This window comes from Triticum urartu, chromosome 6A (assembly GCF_056163025.1).
Source record: "Triticum urartu cultivar PI428250 chromosome 6A, HENAU_Tu73, whole genome shotgun sequence".
Classification (NCBI taxonomy): domain Eukaryota; kingdom Viridiplantae; phylum Streptophyta; class Magnoliopsida; order Poales; family Poaceae; genus Triticum; species Triticum urartu.
The window spans coordinates 296,391,326-296,407,073 of NC_141878.1; the positions used below are offsets into that span (position 1 = coordinate 296,391,326).

Genomic DNA, 15,748 nt, shown 5'->3' on the forward strand with positions numbered 1-15,748 from the left:
TTCACTGAGTTTAAAAATCGGTCACACCGATAAGTAATTCTCGGTCAGACCGAGTCTCACTTGTGCAATGGCAAGAGCCAAATTGGTGGGACCGAGTTTTTCAACTCGGTGGGTCCGAGATGGTTTCGGCGGAAACCTAAACCTAGAATTTTCGAATCAAACCTAATCTACGGGCGTTTTGACTGGATAGAAGTTTATCAATCGTGGCAAGAATCAATATGATCACAATGTGCTAGGAATCAGATTGAGGAATAGCACAAAGATCAAGTCCATACCCTAGTTCAGCGGGGACTTGCTACGGCGGCAACGGCGGTGCAGAATTTCCGTTGACGGCGACGGAGACCAGCGACTGGAGGCTGCTGGCGGCGAGAAGACGATCCAAGAGACCACGAGGGCAGAGCAGGCTATCGCGCGGGCGAAGGGGTTCGGAGAAATTTCCAAAATTTTGCCCGTGACTATATATAGCCCGACCCTGTCGGTGTGACCGAGTGGAACAACTCGGTGGCACCGAGATTCATGACTGCAAGCAGTTACTGAAACTCGGTGTGACCGAAAGTTTCAAATCGATTGCATCGAGATCGAAAACCTTGATCAACTTAATGATCTCGGTAAGACCGAAAGTGGAGTATCGGTCAGACCGAGAATCATAAAGAGGTTTTGGAAGTTTAAGTCTATGACGAATCGGGGACTCCGAGCGCTCCTCACACAGAGTGGTTCGAATCTGACTTGATCAAATTTTGTGATGCAGCATGAATAGAGTTTGAGACGAGAAAAGCATAGATAGCTAGAGGAGGTTCTTAGGCATTCTTGTCCATCCACTTGGCAAAAGAAGATAAAAGCAAACAATCAAAACAACAAGTGGATGTCCTCGAATGAGTAAAATATGCAACCAGCATGCTCACACAATAAGATGGCAAATGAAATATGTGGCAAGGCATGCACAACCAATTCTAGCATCTATCAAGCAATTTGCGATGACTAGCTCACCTATATATGAGTATATTGACTTAGGAGTCAAGTGAGAGCACTTGATCATAGGTCATACTCATCGTTTAAGCTCAAGTGGGGTTACCACTTTTACATAAAGCATTGTTTTGTTCACATCTTTAGAGTTGCTTTAGCTCAAGTCTTAGAGTAAAGCTCCCCCTAGATGTGATATCCCCCCTAAGAGGGATGAACTAACCTTGGGTTTTGTCGATGATGACTTCATGTAGATATTGAAGATGTGGATGCTCAATGTTGATGTAGATCTCTTGGAGCTATCCATTTGAGTGAATTGCACTTTCAATACCTACATGGGTTAGTCCCACAAGGAACAAGCAAGGATATCCATAGACATAGAGTGATGCGCACAAAAGATGATGTCCATGAAAACTTCTTAGGTTACCTTGTCCCTTGTTTTACCAACAAGAGGGTTTGTGACTCCTTGAACTAGTGCAACATGTGGAAGTTGATTGCACTTGTTCTTGCCAAAATGATAGGAGTGAAGTATGTTGGCGAAGTCACCCTCAAGAACTCTCTAGTTCTTCTTCTTTTGGATCCACATCATCTTGATGGGAATCCTTGGAGTTGTAGTCGTACTTGATGAAGTGGAACTTGAAGTAGTCTTGGGAATCCACTTGACTAAGGTCTTAGGAGCTTCTTCAAATGCATCAATTTCCTCTTGAAGCTTGTCCTTGCCTTTTTGTTCGTAGTCTTGTGGTGGAAGATCATATTGAGCTTGTGCCCCCTTGAAAGAAGCATACTTCTCTTGTTGAGGGACAAACTTTGTCTTGGGGTATTGATCTTCTTCCCACTCAACTCCAATGGCATTGAACTTTCGTTCAAAACCAACAGCTTGATTCTTCCGGTGCATTCCTTGCTTGCGCACAATTTCCTCGAATTGCTTACTCCCGGCAAGGCTTTTGTACACTCCTTTCTCTATAATTCCCTTCAATAAGCTATTTTCTTGCTCAAGTGTAACTTGGCTAAGAGAATCATTAGTGGAATCAAGAGAACTACTAGAAGCAACAATATTGCATTGAACATGATCATTGTTACTGCTAGAGGAAGAATCTTTCTTGTTACTAGACTTGACTTGAGGCATGTATGTAGATAAGAGTAAACGCTTGGCAATGTAAGAAGAACTTTTCTTGTGGAGATCATCATTGATTGCTTTTAAGAACTCATGCTCTTGCTCAAGATTGAGCTTCTCAAAGCGTAATTTCTCATGAGCTCTTAAAAGTTCTCGATGCTCTTCGAAGATGGTTTCATGAGCTAACTTAAGAGTTTTTAGTTCTTTAGTTAGGGCCTCAATCTTCTCCTTATCATTGTCATTCGTTTTATCTTGATTAGCATGTTTAATTGACATTTCATCATAGTATTCACCACTAGAGTTGTCACCAAGCAAATCATCACCTAACAAGTCATCTTCATCACTATTGAAATCAACGTACTCGGGGTGTGTTACCTTAGGACCTTTGGCCATGAAGCATCTTCCAATTCCTTAATTTGGTGAGTCAAATATGTCGTAGGAGTTGGTTGACACAAGTGCTAGACCGGCAACACCTTCATCTTGAGTATCTTCGGAGCCGGAGTAATAACTTCTCTCAGAGTGGCTGTCGGAGTCAGAGCCGGATACCCATTCACCAACATGAGCTTGATGTCTTCGTCTTGTGTAGCTCCTTGATGATTTTCCTTCCTTTCCGAATCCTTGCTTCTCCGTGAGTATCTTTGTTCATAACGATTATCTCTACTCCTTCTCTCTCTTGGTGGTGATCCTTTGCTTCTTCTTTTTGGAGAATCTTCTCTTCTCTTGTAGGGAGCCGTACACTCATTGGAATAGTGTCCGGGTCTTCCACAATTGTAGCAGTTTCGCTCTCGACTAGAAGATATTTTGTCATTGTAGGACCTTGACTTGGAGCTTCTATCTTTGCTTCTACTCTTGTAGAACTTGTTGAAGTTCTTCACCATTAAGCTCAATTCTTCATTGAAGTCTTGTTTCTCACTTGATGATGTAGGGGCTTCACATGAGGCTTTATAGGCACCACTTGATTTGTTGTGAAGTTCCTCTTTATCCTTAAGTGACATCTCATGAGCAACAATTCTTCCAATCACCTCCGTTGGCTTGAGATCTTTGTAATTGGGCATCATTTGGATCAATGTGCACACGGTATCATATTTTCCATCCAAGGCTCTTAGAATCTTCTTGATGATGAATTTATTGGTCATCTCTTCACTTCCTAAGCCAGCAATCTCATTTGTGATGAGAGCAAGCCTAGAGTACATTTCATCGACACCTTCACCATCCTTCATCTTGAACTTGTCAAGTTGGCTTTGAAGCACATCCAACTTGGATTCCTTGACGGAGTCGGTACCTTCGTGCATATCAATCAAAGTGTCCCAAATTTCCTTCGCATTCTCAAGGCGGCTGATTTTGTTGAATTCTTCGGGGCACAATCCGTTGAAGAGAATATCACAAGCTTGAGCATTGTATTGCAACATCTTCAACTCATCCGCGGTAGCTTCACGGTTCGGTTCTCTCGCATCAAAGAAGTCACCTTGCAAACCAACACATACAATAGCCCAAACGGGGGGTTATGTCCAAGAATATGCATTTTCATTTTATGCTTCCAACTAGCAAAATTAGTACCATCAAAGTAAGGACCTCTACGGTGATAATTTCCCTCGCTAGACGCCATACTCTCCTAGGTTGTGAAACCAAGGCTATGCCCACCAAAAGCTATGGAGATCAAAGCAAATGGAGACCAAAGCTCTGATACCACTTGTAGGATCGAAAGTATGTCTAGAGGGGGGGTGATTAGACTACTTGACCAAATAAAAATGTAACCTTTTCCCAATTTTAGTTCTTGGCAGATTTTAGCTAATTTAGGACAAGTCAAGCAATCATCACATGATTCAAGCAAGCATGCAAAGAGTATATTGGCAGCGGAAAGTAAAGCATGCAACTTGCAAGAATGTAAAGGGAAGGGTTTGGAGAATTCAAACGCTATTGGAGACACGGATGTTTTTCCCGTGGTTCGGATAGGTGGTGCTATCCTACATCCACGTTGATGGAGACTTCAACCCACGAAGGGTAACGGTTGCGCGAGTCCACACAGGGCTCCACCCAAGGGTAACGGTTGCGCGAGTCCACACAGGGCTCCACCCACGAAGGGTCCATGAAGAAGCAACCACCCACAAAGGGTCCACGAAGAAGCAACCTTGTCTATCCCACCATGGCCATCGCCCACACTGGACTTGCCTCACTAGCGGTAGATCTTCACGAAGTAGGCGATCTCCTTGCCCTTACAAACTCCTTGGTTCAACTCCACAATCTTGTCGGAGGCTCCCAAGTGACACCTAGCCAATCTAGGAGACACCACTCTCCAAGAAGTAACAAATGGTGTGTAGGTAATGAACTCCTTGCTCTTGTGCTTCAAATGATAGTCTCCCCAACACTCAACTCTCTCTCATAGGATTTGGATTTGGTTGAAAGAGGATTTGAGTGGAAAGCAACTTGGGAAGGCTAGAGATCAAGATTCATATGGTAGGAATGGAATGTCTTGGTCTCAACACATGAGTAGGTGGTTCTCAGAACATATGAGTTGGAATGGTGTGTGTGTTCTGATGGCTCTCTCATCGAATGAGAAGAAGGTGGAGGGGTATATATAGCCTCCACACAAAATCCAACCGTTACACAGTTTTCCAATCTCGGTGGGACCGAATCAATAAGCTCGGTCGGACCGAAAAAGTAAACCTAGTGACCGTTAGTGATTTTCGGTGGGACTGATATGCAACTCGGTAGGACCGATATGGTTAGGGTTTGGGCATAACGTAATCTCGGTGAGACCGATTACACAAACTTGGTGAGACCGAATTTGTTAATTAGCTAACCAGAGAGTTGGTCAGGCAAACTCGGTGGGACCGATTTGCTCTTTCGGTGAGACCGAGTGGAACTCGGTGAGACCGAAAAGTTACAAAGGGGAAACACTGAGTTTACATTGCAATCTCGGTGGGACCGATTCGCTCTTTCGGTGGGACCGAAAAGTTATGAAAGGGAAACAGAGAGTTTGCAACCCCATCTCGGTGAGACCGAGATCCCTATCGGTAGGACCGAATTGCTAGGGTTTGGCAGTGGCTAATGACAAGTGAAACTCGGTGGAGCCGGATAGGAAGAATCGGTAGGACCGAGTTTGGCTTAGGGTTTAGGTCATATGTGGATATGGGAAAGTAGTTGAGGGTTTTGGAGCATATCACTAAGCACATGAAGCAAGAGGCTCATTAAGCAACACCTCATCCCTCCTTGATAGTATTGGCTTTTCCTAAAGACTCAATGTGATCTTGGATCACTAAAATATAAAATGAAGAGTCTTGAGCTTTTGAGCTTGAGCCAATCCTTGGTCCTTAGCATTTTGAGGGTTCCACTTTCACATCCATGCCATGCCAATCATTGAGCTTTCCTGAAATAATCATCTTGGAATAGCATTAGCTCAATGAGCTATATGTTGTTATATATTACCAAAACCACCTAGGGATAGTTGCACTTTCACGTCTCCTTCTCCACCTTCGGCCGCCGCCACAGCCAGGCCGGCGTGGGGCGCGCCACCGCTCCACTACTCCATCCATCCAGCCAAGACTCCATCATCCACTCCATCTCCACCACCCGCCGCTGCCAGCGCTGCATCACCACCTCAAATCATCGCGCCATCCATCACCATCTCCAGCACCGCCGTCGCACACCATCCATCACCATATCCAGGGCCACCACACCATCCTCCACTCCTCCTACTACTACCCTCTTCTTCCTCACCTTGGTTGTTTCTCCCCTGAGCCTGAACTCCTTCTCCATCTCCAAACTGCATGCTGCGCCTCTGCTGAAGCTTTCTCTGACCCCCCCGCTGCTTCTCTCTTCTCCATGCCCCCGCTGATGTTTCTTCTTTCTCTAACCACCCGCTGCTGAATCTCTCTCCCGCTCCTAGTGCCTGCTGCTGTTTCTCTTCCTACCCTACGTCTTAGTTCCTAATGCTCCTCCTCCTAATCCTCTCATAGTGCCTCAACCTGCTGCTTCTCCAAGCTCCATTGCTGCTCCTCAGTTGCGCCAGCTGCTCATGTTCCCTACGCCTCTGCTACTGGTTCTTGCTTCTCTTCTGAACCTGAAGCTCTCTCTCCCTCTTATCTCAAACTGCTGTAAACTTTAGAAGTGTAATGTTCAGAATTTTGTAATGTTCAGGGTTATGTAATGTTCAGACTTGACAAGTTCTAGCAACTTGTTATTTGTTCAGTATAGTACCTTTATAATAAAGTACTTGTTATGTTGGATCTGACTAGTTGAGGCCTTGTTAATTTGGGATATAATTGATCTATTAGAATGTGCCTCTATGTATTACTATTCTGCTAGCATATGAATGTGTTCATCCCTGTATATTTGTTCCTTATTGCAGAAATGTATTCAGTCATCCATGTATTAGCTCCAGTACATGTGCTATATAAACATGTGTGTGTTTGTGATGAAAAATCTATCTTTTGTCCTATATTCATGTCTCTTTTCTCTGATACATGTTAGATAAACTTGTGTTTTAGTATTGTTGTTGCCCATTTGGTCATATTTGTACACTTGTGTCAGTGTGTACTTTCTCAAGTAAAACGATAATACCAAAAACACTGAGAGTATAATCTGAATTTCCCTTTGCTTCTTTTTGTTTACTTTGTCACCGATTTTCCAAAACGATCTTAGATACATTAGGTTTATTTTCCCTGTAATTGTCACTTAAATTGTCTAGGCTAGCTTTAGCCGAGCATCATCGCTGATGGTCTAGTCCCTATGGAGAACACGACACTCACAGTTCGGGCGAAATATCCCGCTGTACGTACAATAGATCATTTTGGCGCCGTTGCCGGGGACTAGCGTCGAGCGATTTTGTTAGGCTATAGACTAGGTTTTTCTTGTTTTCTTTTTGCGACATTTATATGTGATATATAACTAACCCCTAACCACTATTCTAGTTATTTTCTCTTCCTTTTCTTGTTTGTTTTGTAGGTTGGATTTTCTTCTTGGAAATGTCATTCAACTCAGGTCATCATGCTTATACGAGCAACAGTACAAGCAGCACGGAAAGTATTCAAGAACTGATAAGTAAGATTTCCCATCGATTAGATGATTTAGCTCAGCAGCGAGAAATAGTTTTTGAGGATAGGCCTAGCTCTTATGATCCTTATTCTAGAGGCTATCCTTATGTTGCTCCTACCTGCCATATTTGTGGATTTCAGGGCCATTCGCCCGCTGAATGTCAGCATGGTTACTCTCACCCTCCAGATTGTTTTGGCATGAGCTTCGCTCAAGAGCATAGCTCATACCAAAGCAATTACTCACATGGGTGGCCTGAAAACCAGAATATGTCATATAGGAACAACAACCCTGAGATCTCATCGGTTGCCTCTAGTTATCCAATGCAGGGATTTAGGTACAATGAGGAGAGCCACAACTATGCACCACAACAGTTTCATTCAGCTCCTACTCATATACCTCAACACCAGGAGACGTGTCTAATGGAGTTAAATGGTCCTCTACCTTGTCAACCAACAACTCCAGCACCTGTTGAGCAATTTCATGCACAAGTGCCCACACAAGATGACTTTGATGATATAGACAAGCTCACATTGCTTAGTCTCGAGTTCACTTGGAGTGGTGAAGATGATTCAATTAGGCCGGTGATACTAGAGGAAATGAAGAAGATCAAGAATGGAAAAGAGCTAGTGGAAGAAGTAAGGAAAATTGAGAAGAATATCAATGCTGGGTGCACTATCTCATCCCTCCTTGAGCTGAGTGTTGCCGAGATTCCCCTTGATACATGTGACGTTCCAATACCGTCACATCCAGCTGAGCAAGATAGTAAGATTCCAGAGGAAGAAAGACCTCAGATTGAAGAAGACATACTTGAAGACAAGGAACAAGATGATCCAGAGCTCGAACAACAAAGTGATCAAGTTGAAGACTCATCATCTCTTATTCTTGAAGAAGCAAAAGAAGTTGATGTGATTGAAGATGAAGAACCAGAAATGCATTTGCCCATCGTCATATAGGAGCGTGATTTAGCAGGTTTATCCAATCCTCTTGATGACATGCTTCCTTATGAGATCTTTGTTGTTACTTTGCATTGCGTTATACCATCAATTAAGCTAGATTTGAAAAATTATTTGCTTGGACATGATCATACATACACTTTTGGTGGCATTTCTCTCATTCCCGATGATGACACTTATTTTCCTTATGCTAGTCCTATGCTTAATGAAACATATTATTCCCATACTAGTCTTGAGCTTAATGATAAACTTCATCCTCATGTTAGTGTCGACCTTGCTGATTTCTACCATCCTAAACATGTGCTTTATAGCTATGCTTATGTAATTGGATATTCGATTGATGACTTGGAGGGTATTATCCCTACCACTTGCATTGTCTCTTTGGTTGAGTGCCTTTTCAGGTTTTTTCTTGTGCACGAATCAATACATGTTGACCAGGTTCGAAGTGACATTCCTTGGGACCCTGGTGGACTCAGAGCATGGGGATGAGGAGAAGCAAGGGGGCACACACGAAGAAGAGTGAAGCTGGAGCATCCATGAGGAAGCAAAAGGAGAAGAGCTGCAGCTTAGAGAGTGATCAAGCGAGTGCTACATCATCAAAGCCCGGTGAGCTGTTTCATGACCCATTCCGAGTATATCATCCATTGATACATGCTGAAATCAAATGTTATTTGGGTTGCTTATTAAGCCATTTCTTAAATGTTGCCCCACTGAATTTTATTTGACATATGGTGCTTGATGAGAATATGCGAACCGATTGTTGAATGCCATGTAAACTAGTGATCTACATATTGCGTGCTTTGCTGAAATTAGTGAGAACTATTAGTTTTGAGTGCTCAAATCCCTAGTACACTAGAAAACTTAATCATTTTCTGCTTTTACCTTGATACACCTAGATCATTAAGTGTCAGATGCTGAGTTTGTGCCTAATGTGTTCCCATTCAGAGCAATCACTTACCACTATGGATTAGCATGCTATGTTCTCTGGATCGGTAGCATGTGAACCAGACCTGGTTGAGTGATGATTCTTGTGTTTGTTCATTAAAATAGGCATATATTATAGTGAATAATTATCTGATCTACCTAATAGTAGCATGTCATGTTCCCTGCATCGGTGGCTTGTGAAATCTGGTTGGATCGGATAGGAGTTAGTTATATTAAAAAAATGTAATTGTCGAACCAGGTGTATACCATGTTCTCGGGATCGGTGGTATGTTCCTTTGGGGAGACAAACTAAAAAAATACCAATAATTGGTCGAGCCAGGTGTATACCATGTTCTCGGGATCGGCCGTATGTTCCTATGGTGAGACTAATGATAATAATAATTGCTTTATTTCAGTAAATAAGTGATTTGATCACAAGATTTAATTCTAGTTCCTTTTGTTCTCAAGGTCATGCTCTCTTTAGGAACCTTTGGCATAATCAGCATTTGAACTTGCTAATCTTCTTGCATCATTGTAGAAGTTGAAAAAGATCGAGTCTACTAGTATCCTATTGCTTTGTAGCACTCTTAACCATTGATTTTCACTAGCTAAGTCCAAAGCATGCGATGTTTGGAGATCTACTTTACCGGGACATTCTCTAGTCAGCTCACTGTTCTCCATCTAGCTCTTGTCATTTTCCTTTACTTGAGGACAAGTAAAGATTTAAGTGTGGGGGAACTTGATAAGCACATTTCCTATTCATAATTTGGCACACAAATATACCACATATTGTGATCTGACCATCAATTATTGTTATGAACTATTGCATATTTGAACGGAAATCATATAAAGGGATCATTTACTTGTGACTTGTTTCTTTTGCAGAAAAGTGCGCAAAGGCACTATAGTCATCAAGATTTCTACTATGTGGCTATCGAGAAAAGTGAACAAAAGAAGAGAAGGAAGAAGAGACTTGTGTGAGATGAAAAGAAGTAACCAAGGGTTAGCTAAAGAAGTGGGAGGACCTTCTTGTGAAGAAAGAAGAGAAGGAGGAGGGCTAATGTGTAAAGTTTGTAGATCACGGAGGGGATCAAAATCCCTAGATCGCTTCCATTCCCCTTCGGGCCTGGCCACATCTCCTCTCTCGTCTCCTTCTCCACCTTCGGCCGCCGCCACAGCCAGGCCGGCGTGGGGCGCGCCACCACTCCACCGCACCATCTATCCAGCCACCACTCCATCATCCACTCCATCTCCACCACCCGCCGCTGCCAGCGCCGCATCACCACCTCGAATCATCGCGCCATCCATCACCATCTCCAGCACCGCCGTCGCACACCATCCATCACCATATCCAGGGCCACCACACCATCCTCCACTCCTCCTACTGCTACCCTCTTCTTCCTCACCTCGGTTGTTTCTCCCCTGAACCCGAACTCCTTCTCCATCTCCAAACTGCATGGTGCGCCTCTGCTGAAGCTTTCTCTGACCCCCCTTGCTACTTGTCTCTTCTCCATGCCCCCGCTGATGTTCTGATGTTTCTTCTTTCTCTAACCACCCGTTGTTGAATCTCTCTCCCGCTCCTAGCGCCTGCTACTGTTTCTCTTCCTACCCTACGTCTCAATTCCTAATGCTCCTCCTCCTAATCCTCTCATAGTGCCTCAACCTGCTGCTTCTCCAAGCTCCATTGCTGCTCCTCACTTGCGCCAGCTGCTCATGTTCCCTACGCCTCTGCTAATGGTTCTTGCTTCTCTTCTGAACCTGAAGCTCTCTCTCCCTCTTATCTCAAACTGCTGTAAACTTTAGAAGTGTAATGTTCAGAATTTTTTAATGTTCAGGGTTATGTAATGTTCAGACTTGACAAGTTCTAGCAACTTGTTATTTGTTCAGTTTAGTACCTGTATAATAAAGTACTTGTTATGTTGGATCTGACTAGTTGAGGCCTTGTTAATTTGGGATATAATTGATCTATTAGAATGTGCTTCTATGTATTACTACTCTGCTAGCATATGAATGTGTTCATCCCTGTATATTTGTTCCTTATTGCAGAAATGTATTCAGTCATCCATGTATTAGCTCCACTACATGTGCTATATAAACATGTGTGTGTTTGTGATGAAAAATCTATCGTCTGTCCTATATTCATGTCTCTTTTCTCCGATACATGTTAGATAAACTTGAGTTCTAGTATTGTTGTTTCCCATTTGGTCATATTTGTACGCTTGTGTCAGTGTGTACTTTCTCAAGTAAAACGATAATACCACAAACACTGAGATTATAATCTGAATCTCCCTTTGCTTCTCTAGTCAAAAACTTGTACTGTCAGTGTGTACTAGCTAAGTCCAAAGCATGCGATGTTTGGAGATCTACTTTACTAGGACATTCTCTAGTCAGCTCACTGTTCACCATCTAGCTCTTGTCATTTGCCTTTACTTGAGGACAAGTAAAGATTTAAGTGTGGGGGAACTTGATAAGCACATTTCCTATTCATAATTTGCCACACGAATATACCACATATTGTGATCCGACCAACAATTATTGTTATGAACTATTGCATATTTGAACGGAAATCATATAAAGGGATCATTTACTTGTGACTTGTTTCTTTTGCAGAAAAGTGCGCAAAGGCACTATAGTCATCAAGATTTCTACTATGTGGCTAGAGAGAAAAGTGAAGAAAAGAAGAGAAGGAAGAAGAGACTTGTGTGAGATGAAAAGAAGTAACCAGGGGGCTAGCTAAAGAAGTGGGAGGACCATCTTGTGAAGAAAGAAGAGAAGGAGGAGGGCTAATGTGTAAAGTTTGCAGATCAGGGAGGGGATCAAAATCCCTAGATCGCTTCCATTCCCCTTCGGTCCTGGCCACATCTCCTCTCTCGTCTCCTTCTCCTCCTTCGGCCGCCGCCACAGCCAGGCTGGCGTGGGGCGCGCCACCCCTCCACCGTGCCATCCATCCAGCCACCATTCCATCATCCACTCAATCTCCACCACCCGCCGCTGCCAGCGCTACATCACCACCTCGAATCATCGCGCCATCCATCACCATCTCTAGCACCACCGTTGCACACCATCCATCACCATATCCAGTGCCACCAGACCATCCTCCACTCCTCCTACTGCTACCCTCTTCTTCCTCACCTCGGTTGTTTCTCCCATGAACCCGAACTCCTTCTCCATCTCCAAACTGCATGCTGCGCCTCTGCTGAAGCTTTCTCTGAACCCCCCTGCTGCTTCTCTCTTCTCCATGCCCCCGCTGATGTTTCTTCTTTCTCTAACCACCCGCTGCTGAATCTCTCTCCCGCTCCTAGCGCATGCTGCTGTTTCTCTTCCTATCCTACGTCTCAGTTCCTAATGCTCCTCCTAATCCTCTCATAGTGCCTCAACGTGTTGCTTCTCCAAGCTCCATTGCTGCTCCTCACTTGCGCCAGCTGCTCATGTTCCCTACGCCTCTGCTACTGGTTCTTGCTTCTCTTCTGAACCTGAAGCTCTCTCTCCCTCTTATCTCAAACTGCTGTAAACTTTAGAACTGTAATGTTTAGAATTTTGTAATGTTCAGTGTTATGTAATGTTCAGACTTGACAAGTTCTAGCAACTTGTTATTTGTTCAGTTTAGTACCTGTATAATAAAGTACTTGTTATGTTGGATCTGACTAGTTGAGGCCTTGTTAGTTTGGGATATAATTGATCTATTAGAATGTGCTTCTATGTATTACTATTTTGCTAGCATATGAATGTGTTCATCCCTGTATATTTGTTCCTTATTGCAGAAATGTATTCAGTCAACCATGTATTAGCTCCAGTGCATGTGCTATATAAACATGTGTGTGTTTGTGATGAAAAATCTATCTTCTGTCCTATATTCATGTCTCTTTTCTCTGATACATGTTAGATAAACTTGTGTTCTAGTATTGTTGTTTCCCATTTGGTCATATTTGTACGCTTGTGTCAGTGTGTACTTTCTCAAGTAAAACGATAATACCAAAAACACTAAGAGTATAATCTGAATCTCCCTTTGCTTCTCTAGTCAAACACATGTACTGTCAGTGTGTACTAGCTAAGTCCAAAGCATGCGATGTTTGGAGATCTACTTTACTGGGACATTCTGTAGTCATCTCAATGTTCACCATCTAGCTCTTGTCATTTGCCTTTACTTGAGGACAAGTAAAGATTTAAGTGTGGGGGAACTTGATAAGCACATTTCCTATTCATAATTTGGCACGCAAATATACCACATATTGTGATCTGACCATCAATTATGGTTATGAACTATTGCATATTTGAACGGAAATCATATAAAGGGATCATTTACTTGTGACTTGTTTCTTTGCAGAAAAGTGCGCAAAGGCTCTATAGTCATCAAGATTTCTACTATGTGGCTATCGAGAAAAGTGAAGAAAAGAAGAGAAGGAAGAAGAGACTTGTGTGAGATGAAAAGAAGTAACCAAGGGGCTAGCTAAAGAAGTGGGAGGACCTTCTTGTGAAGAAAGAAGAGAAGGAGGAGGGATAATGTGTCAAGTTTGCAGATCAGGGAGGGGATCAAAATCCCTAGATCGCTTCCATTCCCCTTCGGGCCTGGCCACATCCCCTCTCTCGTCTCCTTCTCCACCTTCGGCCGCCGCCACAGCCAGGCCGGCATGGGGCGCGCCACCGCTCCACCGCGCCATCCATCCAGCCACCACTCCATCATCCACTCCATCTCCACCACCGGCCGCTGCCAGCGCCGCATCACCACCTCGAATCATCATGCCATCCATCACCATCTCCAGCACCGCCGTCGCACACCATCCATCACCATATCGAGTGCCACCACACCATCCTCCACTCCTCCTACTGCTACCCTCTTCTTCCTCACCTCGGTTGTTTCTCCCCTGAACCCAAACTCCTTCTCCATCTCCAAACTGCATGCTGCGCCTCTGCTGAAGCTTTCTCTGAACCCCCCTGCTGCTTCTCTCTTCTCCATGCGCCCACTGATGTTTCTTCTTTCTCTAACCACCCGCTGCTGAATCTCTCTCCCGCTCCTAGCGCATGCTACTGTTTCTCTTCCTACCCTACGTCTCAGTTCCTAATGCTCCTCCTCCTAATCCTCTCATAGTGCCTCAACTTGCTGCTTCTCCAAGCTCCATTGCTGCTACTCACTTGCGCCAGCTGCTCATGTTCCCTACACCTCTGCTACTGGTTCTTGCTTCTCTTCTGAACCTGAAGCTCTCTCTCCCTCTTATCTCAAACTGCTGTAAACTTTAGAAGTGTAATGTTCAGGGTTATGTAATGTTCAGACTTGACAAGTTCTAGCAACTTGTTATTTGTCTAGTTTAGTACCTGTATAATAAAGTACTTGTTATGTTGGATCTGACTAGTTGAGGCCTTGTTAATTCGGGATATAATTGATCTATTAGAATGTGCTTCTATGTATTACTATTCTGCTAGCATATGAATGTGTTCATCCCTGTATATTTGTTCCTTATTGCAGAAATGTATTCAGTCATTCATGTATTAGCTCCAGTACATGTGCTATATAAACATGTGTGTGTTTGTGATGAAAAATCTATCTTCTGTCCTATATTCATGTATCTTTTCTCTGATACATGTTAGATAAACTTGTGTTCTAGTATTGTTGTTTCCCATTTGGTCATATTTGTACGCTTGTGTCAGTGTGTACTTTCTCAAGTAAAACGATAATACTAAAAACACTGAGAGTATAATCTGAATCTCCCTTTGCTTCTTTTCATTTACTTTGTCACCGATTTTACGAAACGATCTTAGATACTTTAGGTTTATTTTCCCAGTAATTGTCACTTAAATTGTCTAGCCTAGCTTTAGCCGAGCATCATCGCTGATCGTCTAGTCCCTGTGGAGAACACGACACTCACTGTTCGGGCAAAATATCCCGCTGTACCTACAATAGATCATGAACACAGGTATAATATAACAAATGTTAATCATGCTCTGAAATATTTTATGATCACAATGTCAGTCACAAAATAAAAATCCATGATGCAAGAAGGTTATTCATATACAACTTAATATGCAATAAGAGAGTAGAAATAGAATGCACCGATCAGGTGTCTGAGGCGATGCCTCGAAAGGATAATAATATAAAGCATGCCTCAGTCGGGCGTCTGAGCGACACCACATAAAGGGCTTATAAGGGAAATAAGAAGCAAACATGCCACAGTCGGGTGTCTGTGCGACACCACATAAAGGGCATATATGAGAGTAGTCATAGTGAATATCCATGAGGTAGGACCGTCCCAGGGATACTCAATAATTCAAATAATGTAAATGGTTAGTCCATAATAATAGTAATCATAATCATCATAAGTCACAAGTCATGATCCATGTTCTGATTTAGCAGTTTTTCCTCCGAAGACCAACACTAAGACAGACACTTGACCCATCCCAGACCGTAGTCCTTAACCATGGACACGGCTATTCGAATAGATATAATCTCTGCAGAGGGTGTACTCTTTACCCACGAGTAACGGATTCCTTTAGTCCATCGGGACTAATTCCATCTACAGTCTTTTACTTGAAAACACACCTGACCGCACACACACCAGCCTAACTTACCGGTGTCTGGAATCACCCACGACACCCGTTAAGAGAAACTATAAGTGGGGAGGCTACAACCTCGACTAGCATGGGATCACAAAATTTATAATGCGCGCAAACTAGGGGAGATACCCCCTCAACTCCAACCGGAAACACCCATGCCCCCGGACCAGGTGGCATGCCTACCGGATGCAGCCGGTATCTTCCACCATGGCCTCTC

At 43.3% G+C, this 15,748-nt stretch overlaps 1 protein-coding gene across 1 annotated transcript; it reads left to right on the plus strand.

The window, feature by feature from the left end:
- Positions 1–7,038: 7,038 nt before the first annotated feature.
- Positions 7,039–8,061, plus strand: LOC147965057 (uncharacterized). The gene has a single exon (XM_087526652.1). The coding sequence runs from the start codon at positions 7,039–7,041 to the stop codon at positions 8,059–8,061; it is 1,023 nt and encodes a 340-aa protein (XP_087382778.1).
- Positions 8,062–15,748: the final 7,687 nt, after the last annotated feature.